This window comes from Taeniopygia guttata, chromosome 17 (genome assembly GCF_048771995.1).
Source record: "Taeniopygia guttata chromosome 17, bTaeGut7.mat, whole genome shotgun sequence".
In the NCBI taxonomy this organism is placed as follows: domain Eukaryota; kingdom Metazoa; phylum Chordata; class Aves; order Passeriformes; family Estrildidae; genus Taeniopygia; species Taeniopygia guttata.
The window spans coordinates 3,686,762-3,701,365 of record NC_133042.1 but is presented as its reverse complement, the minus strand read 5'-3'; the positions used below and the strand labels follow the sequence as shown (position 1 = coordinate 3,701,365).

Sequence of the window (14,604 nt, the reverse complement as noted above, 5' to 3'; positions counted from 1 at the left end):
TTTCCTGTGGGTCACAGCCCCCAGAACCACCCCATTTCCCAGGGGCTCAGCCCATAGGCACCTCCTTCTGCACCCTTGGGCCTGGGGGCTGCAGTCCAGCCCTCCTCACTGTGTGACTGATGCCTTTAGGATATCCTGGCTCTGGCTGTGGCTCTGGAAGGTTTCCTTATAGATTTTCATCACCTGATTAGCAGGGCTTGTAGAATGGGATTTCAGATGCTGAAAGAAATGGAATTACAGTGCAATTCATTGTGGCTTGTCAGAGCAAGAGCAAATCAGGAGCAAACTGATGGGGAATTAGCTGAGAAAGCAGGAAGACTGGCTCCAGCGAGCCACAAGGAGCAGAACACCTTCTTAGTGAGCCAATATCCTCAGAGGGGATTGGTTTCCCATCTCGAGTCCAGCAAACATGCTGTGTGTTTGGAGCCAGACGCTCCATGGCCCTGTACTTGGTGTTGTCATCTACCCTGGAGCAGAGGGGATGGACTCTGCATTAGCACAGCCGGGAGCACAGAGCTCCTCTGCCTTCATCCCATCCCACTCGTTCCTGCTCTGGGCAGGAGCCCTGCACAGCTGCCCTGCTCTGCTCTCGCCCACGCCCCTCAGAGGTTTGCAGCTGAGTGAATCCACGCTGCTTCTCCCCCTCTCTCCCTCACCTTTCTCACTGGTGATTCAGACCTGACCCTCCCCTCCTGTGGACTCAGCCCTGCTGGGTTTCAACAACCTGCATCTTCTGTTTTGCTCCTGGGGTGCTGGTCCTTGCTCCCCTTGCTGAAGTTCAGCAGCTCTCCCGGACAATGAAGGCCCCTTTAGATGAGATATTTGGGGCTGCATGAGCTTATCTTCTCCAGGAGCTGGGGAGGCTGCCAAGGGCGTACACTGCAATAGGCTGGACTCAGCTTTTTGATGCTCACGAGCCTGTTCTGCCCCTGTGACCTCTCTCCTTGGGGCTCTAGGCACACCTACATGCGTGTGGGGTGGTGCTGGTTAGAGATGTGGATTCCTCCCCAGAAAGGGAGCTCATGTCTTGTTTTCTCTCTGTGTCCCACCCAGCCTGCGGCTCTCCCCCAACGTGGAGCCCTCCAGCACCGTGGTGTCTCTGGAGTGGCTGGATGTGCAGCCTGCCATCGGGACCAAGGTGTCAGATTACGTCCTGCAGCACAAGAAGGTGGATGAGTACACAGACACAGACCTTTACACAGGTGGGTGAGAGGGAGAACAACCTCCTCGTGGTGCAGAGGGCTCCTGGCGATGCTTCCTGTGCCCTACACGGCTGGGAGCAGCTGCTTTGGTGGAGAATAGAGCCAAGGTGTTACACGAGGTATCAAACCCACTCCATTTAGGAGAGGTTTCTGGAACCTTCTGCAGACATGGCTGTTTGAGGGGAAAGGGAATTACAAAAACACAGTGAGGCAGAAGGAAATGATTTGCCCTTTTTTGGGCAGGAGAGCTGTGATTTGGAGTTTCTGAAGTGGGTGTTGACCTGATCAGTCTGAAATGCCACAGGGTGGTGGTTGTGTGGGGAAGGTCATCCCTCAACAGCTCAAGGGCTTTACTGGTCTGTTCCAGTGACTGACCAGTGACCCACCTTTGAAAGGACATTTTCAGTTGTCTTGCACACCTATCAAAGGAACTCAGGACCTGCAATATTTAGGGAGATCATTTAAAGAGCACAAATTTTCTCCAGGAGAACCTGGGTTGGAGTTTAGTTCTCAGACTTGTACTGAGTGCTCTACATGTTAAAAAGGCTTTGTCAGCAACTCAATCCATGCTCCAGGGGCTGCTGGACAAGGCAGAGGGCTGTGAAGGATGGGACTTGATTTGGGTGAGTCAATAATGGATTTCAGAAAATAGGACTTGAGACCCTGAGTGATAGCAGTGCTGCAGGGAAAGCCAGGCAGAACCTACTGCTTTTTGCTTGAGGATTTTGGATGTAGTTTTTTAAAGAAGCTCACAAAAGTTGTCAGGGGCAGCTGGGCAGTTGATGAAAGCAGAAATTTTCCTGGGACAGGGCTGGTGTTGGAGTGCAGAACCTCACAGTCCACATGCAGACTTGCATGGGCTCCCAGGGCACCCTGGCAAGATGTTTAGCTGTGTTTCCCTGTTGGGAAGACAGGCTCAGGAAGATCATTTAGACCTCAAAGCCACAGGGAAGTTTTCACCCTCTCTGTTCACCTCAAGCCCATCTATTCTGCTTCTGCAGCGTAGATGCCACCATATCCAAAAATCACGTGCCACAAGAGCTGTCTCTGCTGCAGAGACCCAGATCCCCACCTCCTGGGGGTCCAGCTCTCTGTGGAGAGCTCTGCAAGAAGGAGCAGGGGTCTCCACAAGCAGGAGACCTGCAGGAGGTCCCTGGCTCATATCCAGTCCCATCCCTCTGGCCCTTTCTCCTGAATCCTGCCAGCATCCCCTCCCAAAGCTGCCTGATGTGGCCATGGACCCTGGGTTATGTCTCTGGTTTCATGGCATGGAAGAAGGTTTGTTCTTTATCTTGGAGGGGCACCTTGCAGCAATGGAGAAATAAAACAAGCCACCAAAGGAGGGGCTTTGTTTTGGATGGGGATTCCAGATTGCTCACACATCAGTCAGGTGAGGCCAGACCAGGGCAACATGGGGTTTCTCCTTTGTAGTGGCTGGATCTTTGCCTGGCAGCCAGATAGGAAATACAGATTATTATTATTATTATTATTATTATTATTTTCCTTTTATGACTGCCATGTGTTTGACAGGCAATAGAATTCATTTTGGGAAGCTTCCCTCCCCTCTGCCTGCTCTGGGGGACTGTTTGGGACAGAATGACCCTATTAACAATTAAAGAGAAAAGCCAATCCTAAATCTCTCCCTTTTTTTCTGTGTTGTTTATAACCAAACAACATTCCTGCCTTCATTCCTTTCTTACCCTACAGGCCTCCAATGCCAGATGACTTGATTCCTTTAAATACCTTGTGCAGGTTTGCAGAGGTACTGACTGCTACAGCTCTCTACAACCAAAAATCCTGTCCTGGATATCCCCTGACCACCATCACCCACCCATCCTGCTGCACCACAGCTTCTCCCACGTGAGCAGCATCCACAAAAACAATAACTCAGCCTCAGAGGGGGAGTCTTTGGGAGGGGAGTGTAGAATATGTAATTTGGATGGCTTTTGATGCATATGGGCAGATCTTCCTTCCCCATCAGTCTCCCAGCTGCTGGCAGGGAGGAGCAGGTTGTTCCCATTGCTGGGAGGTACATCACAGGTATTTGCAGAGTGAGCCAATTCTGGGCTGGGAAGATCTGGCCAGGTTGTAGGGCTCTTGAGGATGCTGCCACTTATGCCTTGGAACTCTTGACTTTAAATGAGTGGGTTATTTATACTTGGACAGTGGTTTTGTTTGCTTTTTTCCAGTTTTAGACATTTCTTATTGGGATTCCTGGTAGTGACAAGGGCTAGAGCTCTGCCAACCTGTTCTTAGTTCCTGTGGTAAACTAGGTGGTACCTGGTCCCAGCCTCACCTGCCTTCTGCCTTCCTCCTGCCCCTCAAAAGCCTCCAGCCTCTCACCCTTGCAAAAATCCTTGGCCTCCGCCTTGTCTGCAACTGGAAGATGTAACCATTTATTGTAAATGCAGGCAAACCCAATGGGAAGAAATTACGATGTCTGACTCAGTTCAGAATATTGAATTATTTCTTTATTATAACTATGATAAAATACATTAATATATTATATAAAAGGAGAATGCTAAAACTACATACTACTTTCTTTGACTCTAACACAACTCGTGACCCTCTCTGAGAGCCCAGCCCCAGGTGGGTTGGATTGGCCATCAGGCTCAAACAATCCTCACCAGAATTTAATTAAGCACTCACTCCAGGTAAATAATTTCCCAAATACATTCCACATAGGAAAAACAAAGAGCAGAAATATAAATTGTTTTCTCTTTCATTTCTCTCTGTGCATCTCTATGAAGAATCTTGAGAGGGAGAGAAATGTGCTTGCCACAACCATTCCCTTGAGCCAGAAAGCATTTGTTCCTCTTCCTCTTGGAGCAGAGTCAGGAGGGAGTTGTGAGACTGGTCTAAGTGGGTCCCTGTGCTCCCTGCTGGGCTCCACACGAGACAGGGATGCTGCAGGACGGGCGAAGGGAGCCAGGAGCCTGCGTGGGCCGGGTGCCCTCAGCTGTATGAGGATTTTTAAGAGGCTTGTTACTGGTGCTTAGGAAAACACAGCCCTTGGCCCATGTGAGGCGGAGAGGAGGTGAACTCGTGTGTGAAACAAACCACGCTTTCAACACCAGCGCGCTGCGAGCGAGCGGCTCCGCGCTCGGGAGCCAGCCGGGAAGACGGAGAGCAATTACATCCCAAACTGTTTATTAAAACTTGTGGAAATTACTCATAACTCCATGTGTGCGACAGCTTTGTAGTTGAGTGATGCTCTTTGTTTGAGCGTGGGGCTCTCGGAGAGGGCGTGAGGCACACGTGTGTGTGTGTGTGTGTGTGTGTGTGTGTGTGTGTGTGTGTGTGTGTGTGCACGGCCAGCCCGCCAGCGCATTATGTCATGGACCAAGCAGGCGCTGCACTTGAGAGAGGGAGAGGGAGAAATGTGTTTTACAGGGTGAGGTACAAACTGAAATGGCTGTGAACATCTGGAACTGATATTAGGCTTGGAAAATGTTTTCTGTCACTCCAACACTCCTCTGGAGGAAGGTTTCTGAAGTTAAGAAGCTCCAAAGGGGATGAGGGGGAGGGATGAGGGGATAACATGGCTGTGATGCAAAGTGCTTTTCATGTCTCCATTCTCTAAGCCAGGCCGTGTCCCTGCGTCTGCCAGACTTGGCACTTGGGCTATCACCACTTCTCCTGGTTTAGGAGGTCCCCTGGACCAGCTGAGGCCCCTTACCTGAGCCAACCCTGCATGGGAAGTGCAGCATCTTCCAGCCTGTGCTGGAAGACAGAAGGATCCTTGCCCTGGTTTCAGCATTGGGAGCTAGGGAGCTGAGCTGGGGGGCCTTGTCTGAAAGCTGAAGGGTGAAATCCTCAGGAGGGAACAGGCAGACCTATGCCTGGTTTAACAACACCTGGACTTTCTCTGGTGGCCACCTGGGAGGTCGTACCCACCTGCATTTGGGGAGGCTGCTGTGTGTAATGCAAGGTTTAGAAGTAAAAAAGTGCTTTGAATGTGTTTTTAGAACTTTTTGGGGGATGGTTGGAGGAGAAGGAAGAGCTGGGCTTGGCTGTGTGATGGATTGGGGTTTGTGGGTTGGGCTGTGTTGCCCCTGGGGTGGTGGCTGTGTTGCTGCTGTGATGTTCTCAGTCCCTTTCTCAAAGTTCTCTCTCTGGTGCAGTTTTCTTCCCCTTGTGCCCATATCTCTGTTGCTTCTGGGTCTCTGAACACCCATCTCGGGGGGCCTGGGGGGGCTGCCATGTGCCTGCACAGAGCACGGTGAGGAGGCTGGAGAGGGGATGGTTTGAGGGTATCTCCAAGAGCTTTGCTGGTGATAAATCAGACCTTGCACATTCTGACATAGGAATGGACTCTCCTTTAATCTGCACATGGAGGGGACAAAACCAGACAAAGATAAAATTCCTTCCATTAATCTCAGCATGGGGCAGTGCTCACCTGTGAGGACAGAGACACGTGCAGGTCCTGGATCCCCCAGCTTTGTGCCCTGTCCTGTGGTCACTCCTCCATGACCCTCAGGCTGACCACTGAGCCAATCTGCATCCCCCAGCCTTTCACCACCACTGGGGTGAGCAGACCTGGATGTGAGCACAGCACAGGCAGGAGCTGTGTGCTTGAGCATGAATCCACCTCTTCCTGCCTGTGCTTCAGTATCAAAGTGGGTTCAGCTGGGGAGATGCAGAGAAACAAACATCACTTGCTGTCCCCGTGGTTGAGGGTGACAGCAAGTGTGAATGAGCTGTTGTGCCCATGCACTGTTGGCCCTGTGCTGCTGATGGCAAATCACAGAAGGATTAGGAGGCTCTGCCCCTCTCCCAGCCCTTCCTCTTCTACCCTGCTCTGTGCTGGCTCCCACACTGGTTTTGCCCCTTTTCTGTGGTATTTCACAGCTTTGTGTGTGCTGACAGCTGAATTGGGGTAGCTGGGGACATTGTGGGGTTTTGGGTGAACAAAGTGTACAACAAACAGGTAAAGAGCTCACCTGCTTCTATACAGCACTCGGTGTGGGATGCCATGTCCAAGCAGCACAGTGAGATCTCTGCAGAGACCCCCAGGCTTTAACTCTGAGGATGTCCAGGGATCCTGGCTGCTCTGGAGTGTTTCTGCTGGGGCAGTGACCACGTTCATGAGTAGAAGTAGTCCTCATGCAGAACAGCTTGTAATCCTCAAAGAAAGGAGAACAGGAGCACAGCCTGCTGAGTGAGCTTGTTGGAGACCTCAGAGCAGGGGAATGCAGCATCTGGCAGCTAATTCAGAGCCTTCTGCTGTACTGGGACCCTCGAGACACAGGACTGTGGTGTGGAGCAGAACCAGCAGGAAACCTGGGAAGGTGTCTGGACACCAGACAGGGCAGGAAGATGTGCAGGAGTGGGGAGAATGGTTCAATAAAACCTGTGCACATCCCCATGCTGGCATTACAGGCTGCTCTGGAGCAGAGCTGCTCTGCAGAGGAGCCTGTGCTCAGCATCATGTCTATAAAAGAAAGAGGTCAGCTCAGAAGGCTGAGTGTTTTGTACACTTGCATGTTGTGCTCTGAATTGAGGCTCGGGAGTGTGTTATTTATAAATAACTTCACAGTTGTGACATGTCTGGATGGCTGGGGATGTATGGATATAGCTATGGCAACCAGCTCTTCCAGACACCCTCTTGTGTGCAAGCTGTGCTGCTACTGCTCCGTGAAAACCTGGGCTAGGCTGGGAGGAGAGGAGAAAAGACTGTCTGGCCAGAGCAAATCCTGTTCCTGTCAGAAAGGAGTCCGTGCAATCTCCATGCAACCACTTTGCACTCCCATTTTAAGCCTTCAAATCACGAGTGCTGACTGACAAACTGACCAAGAGCAGCAGGAGGAGCTGGCACTGCCCTTAGGAAGCTGTAGGAGCCTGAGGTCCAGCCAGGAGCTGGGTAAATACGTGAACATTGCCCCTGCCTCTTCTGCAGCTAACACATGGGTAAAGATGTTTTCAACACCCTGAGTGCCCTTCTTGAGTGCTGAATCCACTTCACTTGTTAGCAGAAAGAAAGATGATTCAAAAAGAAGCCTTTGAAGTGAAGGTCAGGTTTTTGGAAGCTGTTTCCTGGATGTGTTGTGTAATAGAAACAAGCAAGTGCTTAATTTTGGCCATTACCCTCGCTGTGAAGCTCAGATTTCTTTCTCCCTGGGACAGCTATAGTTATTTCCACCTACCAGTGTCATTTTTGTATCCTGGAAAGCAGAAGGGAGGTGGAGGGTTCTCAACTCTCAATTAGGGTTGAGTCAGTTGCTAAAAAATTTCATTAATTCACATTTCCATCTGGTTGTTCCAGGGTTTTTTTATTTTTATCTGCCCAGACACCTTTTGGCCAGAACTGGGCATTATCTTTGCTTTCTCCCAAATCACTTTATAGGTGGAGACCTGGGACCGTCTGCCCTTTTCCTGCTGTCTGCAGAGGATGGAGCAGCCTGGCTGGTGCCACAAGTGTGTCATGCACTTCAGGAGCACCGTGTTTGCCAAGGGCTTTGCGCTGTCTGCTCAGAGCTGCCTCTCCCTCAAGGACAGCTGTAGCTGCTCCCTTCTAGCTAAGAAGCCTCTGAACCTCTTACATGGCAGTTAATGAGGCCAGTCATGGAGTTTTTTTACTAGTCTGTAATTTTATCCTCTAGGATTAAGTTTCTCCTGATCTGGAAAAGTCAAGGCCACAAATCCATCTTGTCAGAAAGCATCAAAAGCCAAGGCTGCAAACACAGCCAGACGGGTAACGGCATGTGAGTGCAGAGCAGTGGAACTTTTTCATGGGAGCCTTTATTGACTAGACAGGCTTTTTTAATCAATAAACTGTGGCTGGAATTTGGAGGGAAGCTCAGTCTGTGTTTGCAAAGCTGGTGCTTGGCAATGCAGCCCTGAGCTATGTGGAAAATACAGGCTCTGGGGCATCTGTGGATGCAACACAACCGACTCTGGGAGGAAACTTGGGTGTTCCCACTGAGCAAAGAATCTGGATCTTCCCTTTGGATGGGCTCTCAGTGACACCCAGACTGAGATCCTCTGCCAGGGTAGGATCTTCCTGGAGATTTTGCATATTGCTCTCATTCTAACCAAAGCCTGGGATGATATCCTGAATGGGATAAGGAGTCTGCTTTCCAGTCCTCTGGCTGCAGTTGAGGTTTCCCATGCATTCAGTGTTGTCAGGTGGCTGAAACACAACCCAAAAAGTTAGCCAGGGTCCCTCCACACTTCTCTGGAAGGAAATAAGGATAGAAAAGAGATCCAAAGAGGCACAAAGAGTGTCTTGGCATGGCCTGTTCTGTTTGAAACCTCTCAGCCCCAGCACAGGAGGTGCTCTGGGGATGTTGCACTTGTCCTGTGCTGTGACCATGTCTGGTGCCTGCTCTGTCCTGCCAGCATCAGCTCTGCTCTAACATTCACCATCCCTCACGCATGTCCCTGTTCAATGGCACATGGTGCCACCAGCCCTCCCCCTCTGCCTCTGCCTCTGCCAGGCTGGGCTGGGCACACTGTGTGCCCTGAGAACCTCTGCTCACCAAAATGATGGGGCCTCCTCTTGTTGGGCAGTGCCTCAAGGTGGGGTCTGTCATCTATTCCCCACGTTGTTCCAGTGTGAGGGAAGTTCAGTAAAAATGAAGAGGGATTAAACCTGAGTCAGGGGATTTGCCAATTAAAATATCTGCTCCTCCTGCAGGGTTCATATGATACAAGAGAGACCCTCCCCATCTCCCCTGTGACCCCTTCCCAGTTTGTTCAGCTTGCCAGGGATTGAGAACTGGCTCTTAGAAGTTGAGGGGCAGCTGGGTCTAGGTTACATTTGGTGCTGTTTAGATAGGATAAACCTTTCCTCCCTGTAATTGGGTGATTGGGCTTGTGAGGTTTCCCAGATATTAATCTGGAGACCCTGGAGGGGGTCAGATTAGGTTATAAAGACATAATAGGAAATACTGCTCTGGCTAGTTTGGGTTATGGGGGACAGGGTGGATACTCTGCAGCATTCCCTGCTGGGTTCCCTCTAATGGGGCCTGCGTGGTGGGGTCAAGGAACAGGCTTATCTCAGCATCAGGGTGACTTGGGCTTTGCTGGGAGCGACTCTGTGAACTCTGTAATCCTGCTCTTCCAGAGGACAGGACCATGACCCCTCCTTTGGAGAAGGGAGGGGCTGGTAATGCTGGGGCTCGTTCACAGGGGAGAGGCTGTCTTTTTTCAGATGGGTGTCACGTCCCCAGGTACCTTGGGAAAGAAAAACCTTTGTACTCTGAAGTGCTGTTGTTTGGACCAAGTAAAGATGTTCCTCACTGCTCCCCCATGTAGTGCCAGTAGTGGGGAAGGGGTTGATGCAGCCCAGAGGGGATTGTTTAGTGAGCATTTAAGTGCACCTCTGTCCCACGTGGGAGATGTATTTGAGGAAGGGTGTCATGTTGATCTAGTCAGAGTCAGTGAGGTGAGCTTGTTCCTGTGGCCAAGTAAGTGTTTTGGAGCTGTCCTGGCCAGGAACCTGCACTGACACAGCATCCTGAGGTGTCCTGGAGAAGGGAGACTCACCCAATTTGTGCTGCATTGGTTATGTGAGTTAAAACCCCCTCCTGTTCCTGCTGTGTTCTCCTCCTGTGCTTGGGAGCAGGACACAAGTTCTGCAGAGACAAGCCTGACTCCAGGCACCAGTCTGCAGCACTCCTTCCAGCCCTCATTTCTTTTTATTAACAGTGAGATGACAGATATGGGATGGTCATTAATTTAATAAGGGATGTTTCTGATCACGACTGCAGAAGCAAGATCCTGAGGTTTTCCATGGTGGTCTGATGACTCACCCTGATGAAATAGGGCGAGGCTGGGATGGGAAATACCTCACTGGAACTTGGAGTATGGCAGTGGCTCTTTCCACAGAGCAGCCAGGCTTCTACAGTCATTCTGCCAGCCTTGGCTGGGCTGTCCTAGCACCTTCCCAGCATGATGATTGCCCCCACTGGGAAGAGCTGGATTTCAGCTCCAGAGATACCCATGGACCCAGCAGCTGGGCGAGGCTCACTGCCTGTTTCCCTGCCTGGGGCGATGGAGGGCTCAGGGAATGCTGAGGTGGGGCTGGGGGACCCCATTCCCCACCACCCCCTTCGTGGCACGCTCAGGAGGGCAGTGCAGGCTGGGCTGTGAGAAGAGAGCTTGTACAGTATAACAGATAATACCTGGCTTTCCTTTATCCTGTTCTGTCATCTGTGGAAGTCAATAAATCTCACCAGCTCCATTGTTCAGATTAGGGAACTGAGGCCAAAAATCATGTGTGGACTCTAAATCCAGAAGAGCCAGTTAAGAGCATGGGCTTTACAATTCATGTAAAATTAACAGTTACTGTGCTGGCTGCTCTCAAGCCCCAGAAGTTCAACTCTTTGGCTGCAGGTTTTTCAGATCTCAGCTGACAGTTCCTGCAGAAAGCCTTGCAGTTGTCGTGGTAGATGGGGAGTGTCAAACACAGGTGGTTGTGTCCATCCAGCTGGGACACAGCGAGCAGGAGGGATGGGTACCCCCAGCACCACGGAAACCATCGTGTCTGCCTACCCTGATGCTGAGCTCTCATCAACAGGACATGGCCACCCCACCTGCCTGCCCTGTCCCCTCTGGAACAGTGTGCAGTGGCTGCAGGGATTGTTCCTCCTCAGCATCCTGACTTGGTTGTGGGTCTTCCCACAGCCTTGTAGCTGGTGAAACTCTGTTGGATACCCCCAGGACGGTGGGATGGTGCCTGTAAGCCCAGCCCCATCTCAGCACCCTCCCCTCTGAGGATAAAGGCATGAGCCCATTGTCTCCTTTTTGAAGTTAAGGGATTTTCTTTGATATCTCCCAGACCTTTTATATTGATGAGCTCAGAGGAACTGCAATAGATGCTTAAAATTGGGTGCTGCAGCCCTCAAACCTCAGGAGTGGTTGTGCATTCCCTTCCCAGGGAAGCTGGGAGGAATTTTGGGGAGCTCCAGCTCCCAGTCTGCCTGCTCCCTTCTGTCCCCAGAGCAGGTGGGGCACGTCAGGGCTTCTTGGGAACTGGAGAGAGGAGTGCATGAGGCAGAGAGATGGCCTGTGACAGGGGAGGGGACACTGGAAAGCCACCAGCTTGCTGGGATAGTGCCAGGGGTGGGTGGCTGGACAGGCACTGCAGCTGTGTGAGGGGGGGCTGCTCGGCATCTGCTGTGTCCTCCAGCTGCAAACAGCTGGAATGTCCATGGGAACACTGCACTGGGACCAGCCCCACTCCGGGTCTGCCAGCTCCCCTTGACTCCCAGCCCTGGGCTCATCCTGCACCCTGTGTGCAGCAGGGAGGGTGCTCTGCCCACAGAACTGAGATCTGGAAATAATCTGCAACCAGAGTGTGAATTCTGGGGCTTGAGAGCAGCCAGCACAGTAACTTAACAGTGCATGAATTTAGAGCCCTTGCTCTTAACTGGCTCTTCTGGATGTAGAGTCCACACATGATTTTTGGCCATTCCTGCTGAGCACCTCAGTTTCACATTCTGAACAGTGGAGCTGGTGGGATTTATCAGTTTTCCTCCTCTGAATGGTCAGTGGTGGGCAGAGAGTGCTGTGGGTGCAGAAGCTGGGCAGCAGGGTTGGGGTGGGAAATACCTTCTTCCCTGTCCCTGTGCTCATCCTCAATCACATTCCTTTTATCTGCTAATAAATATCAGTCATAAAACAATCCAGATGTATCCATAATCCTGTTAGAGCCTTTGACTCTTGCTCCTGTGACTCCTGGCAGCTCTAATTACGGATACTCACGCCGGTGATTAATGGCTTGGTTCATCCTCAGTGGCACCAATTTTATATGTGCAGCCCAATTTCTCCCCCACAACGATTTGTGCGAGGGGGGAAATAATCCCTGTTAAAAACCAACAGCACAGAAATGTGGTGTTGGCATTGTGCCTCCATCTGGCCCTTCTGCATCCTGTCCATCCCTTCACTCATCTCCCCCCCCCAGCCTTTTATCTCCAAGAGAACGACCCTAATTGCCTCACGCTCTAATTTTGCTGCACTGTATCCCATAAATCACTCAGACACGTGGAGCATTTTCCTGCTCCTTAACAAAAGGAGCGGGATTTTCTCCTCTGCTGCAAGTTTTACAGGTGACTAATTTCATCAAGGCACCTTTGAAGCAATGACTTCATCAATTGCTCATCCTGCAGACACATTGCTGGGTTTGTATGCCTGATCAGAATCCTGCATTTATTAGGATTAATTTATTCTCCAATCATTTTTCATCCACCACAAGGACAGGAAAGTTGAGTGATGTTACTTGCTCAGCTACGTAAGCACGATTTCTTGCCTCATTACTGAGCCTGAGATATTTTTGCTGCTACACACTGAAACTTCTGCAAATGAAAATGAGTAATGTTATGTCTCGGAGAGAAGTGCTCCCAGAACACTGGAGAAATCAAGTTATTTCAGGGTGCCTACAACTTGGCTTTGGGTCTTCATCATCTTCCTTTCTAATTTTGCCCCCCACATTTGTCATGGGGCATGTCTGTGTGAGCAGTAACACTTCCTGGGCTTCAAACAGAGCCAGGAGTGGGTCAGAGGATGTTTCTCCCACCTAGAGACCATCCAAAATGAGGGGTTCTTGCTGTCCTGTGTTGTTCAGTCTGGAGAAAAAAATTCCAGGGCCCTTCCTGTACCTAAAGGGGCTCCAAGAGAGCTGGAAAGGGACTTTGGACACAGGCTGGGAATAACTGGATAAAGGGGAATGGCTTCAAACTGACAAAGGCCAGGGTTATAAGGAATATTTGGAATAAATTCTTGACTATCAGGGTGGTGAGGCCCTGGAACAGGGTGCCCAGAGAAGCTGTAGCTGCCTCTGAATCCCTGGAAGTGCCCAAGGCCAGGCTGGACGGAGCTTGGAGCAATCTGGAATAGTGGGAGTTGTCCCTGCCCATTGCAGGGGATTTGAACAAGATGGTTTTTCAGGTCCCTTCCAACACAAACCATTCCATGAGTCTATAATTCTGTAGGTTTGCAAATCCTTACAAGGCTGCAGGAAACACTCTGGGCGTAGGGTGTGGCAGGGGTGGCAGTATGGAAATGGATGCTGTGAACACAGAAGGAGCATCTCCAGGGAGGAGGATCTGTAACTTCTGGGGACAGAGACCAGTAAACACGGGCAAATTCACACTTTTCTTAAAGGCTGTGGTCAAGTTTTTGTGGGAGTAGTGGCTGCTAATGACTGCCAGTGGACCTTGACTCAGCAGCTAACCTCCCACCCCCACAAAGGCTCCTCTTTTGGGAAGAAAGGAGCTTGTTTACATCCAGGCAGGAATTTTGCCTCTGCTGCTTCCAGTCTGGTGTTCATGAGTTCTCAGGGGTGGATTTTGCAGCATAGGTTATGGACCAAAGGGGGTTGTTTTGAAGCAAAACTGGGTTTAGGACTGTTTTGGGGCAGATGTGGCAGTGCTGGGGAGCCTCACCTGGATGATGTGCAGAGCTAGGATGAGGAGGTGAGGAGCACTAGGAGCAGATGAGTTCCTTCTGTTGTACCTGGAAGAAGTCCACCAAGGGCACCAAGGAGCTGGGAAAGGGCTTGTGCAGTGCTGGGGAGCTGGTTTTGGCAACAGACCAGGGAAAAATAGGTGATGGCTTTGGAGAGCCCGGAGAGAGGACCTGGGAAACACACCAAAACCTGGGGCTATACTGGGTCATGCTTATTTTATTTTGCCACTGCAAGCTGGCAAGGTATCAGCTCTTTTGATGGCAAATCTGCTGTCCTGTGGGATGTCCAGCTCAGTCCACATCACCTGTGATGGGACTGGCTGTAGAGCCCTGATCCCCAGCTGGCACCGAGCTCTGCAACCCCCACGGTGGGGCTTGTGTTGGGGTGGATTCAGAGGGGTCGAGGTGGACAAAGAGGGGGAGAAAAAACGTGTCCAGGAGCAGAATAAGCTGGTGGCTGTGAGTCTTTGCCTACAGAGGGGGCTCCTGCACTGCCCAAGGCCATCCGGGCTGGGAAGGCAGGAGCAGGGATGCAGCGGCTGCCAGCTGACCTTTCTCAAACAGTTCATGGGTTTCCAGAGCAGCCGAGGTGTCAGCGGTGTAGAGCAGTCACAGCTTCCCAGTCGCTGGAGGAGGAAGGCAGGGGGCACTCGAAAGGGGAGGAAAAGGCTCCGTCCTGGAAGGGTGGAAACCTCCCAGCCCATTTAACTGTTTCTCCACGGAGAGCAGTGGAAAGCAAACAAGGGGCTGCTTTTCTCCTGGCCCAGCTCACCCGCTCCCATCCTTTCTGCCCTCCTCTCTTCGGCCCCTGCCTCACTTTCCCTTCCTTTTGTAAAGGCAGGGGCTGGGATGGTGAGGATTTGGATGGAGAAGCAGCCCAAGCCAAGCCCAGCAGCCCTGCCTGGAGCAGCGAGCTGAGGAGCAAATTCTGCCTCGGCGTGCCCAGCGTTGTGTCTGTGTGCAGAACCCTCTGCTTTGACCAACTCTCTGC

General features: G+C 51.3%; 1 protein-coding gene across 1 annotated transcript in view; it reads left to right on the top strand.

Annotated features, from left to right (window-relative positions):
• Window positions 1-14,604, top strand: part of ASTN2 (astrotactin 2) — a 336,891-nt gene that overhangs the window by 255,515 nt on the left and 66,772 nt on the right. Inside the window, exon 19 of the mRNA XM_030286868.4 lies at window positions 1,054-1,202. Coding sequence (XP_030142728.2) covers window positions 1,054-1,202 — 149 coding nt within the window. The remainder of the gene's footprint in view (window positions 1-1,053; window positions 1,203-14,604) is intronic.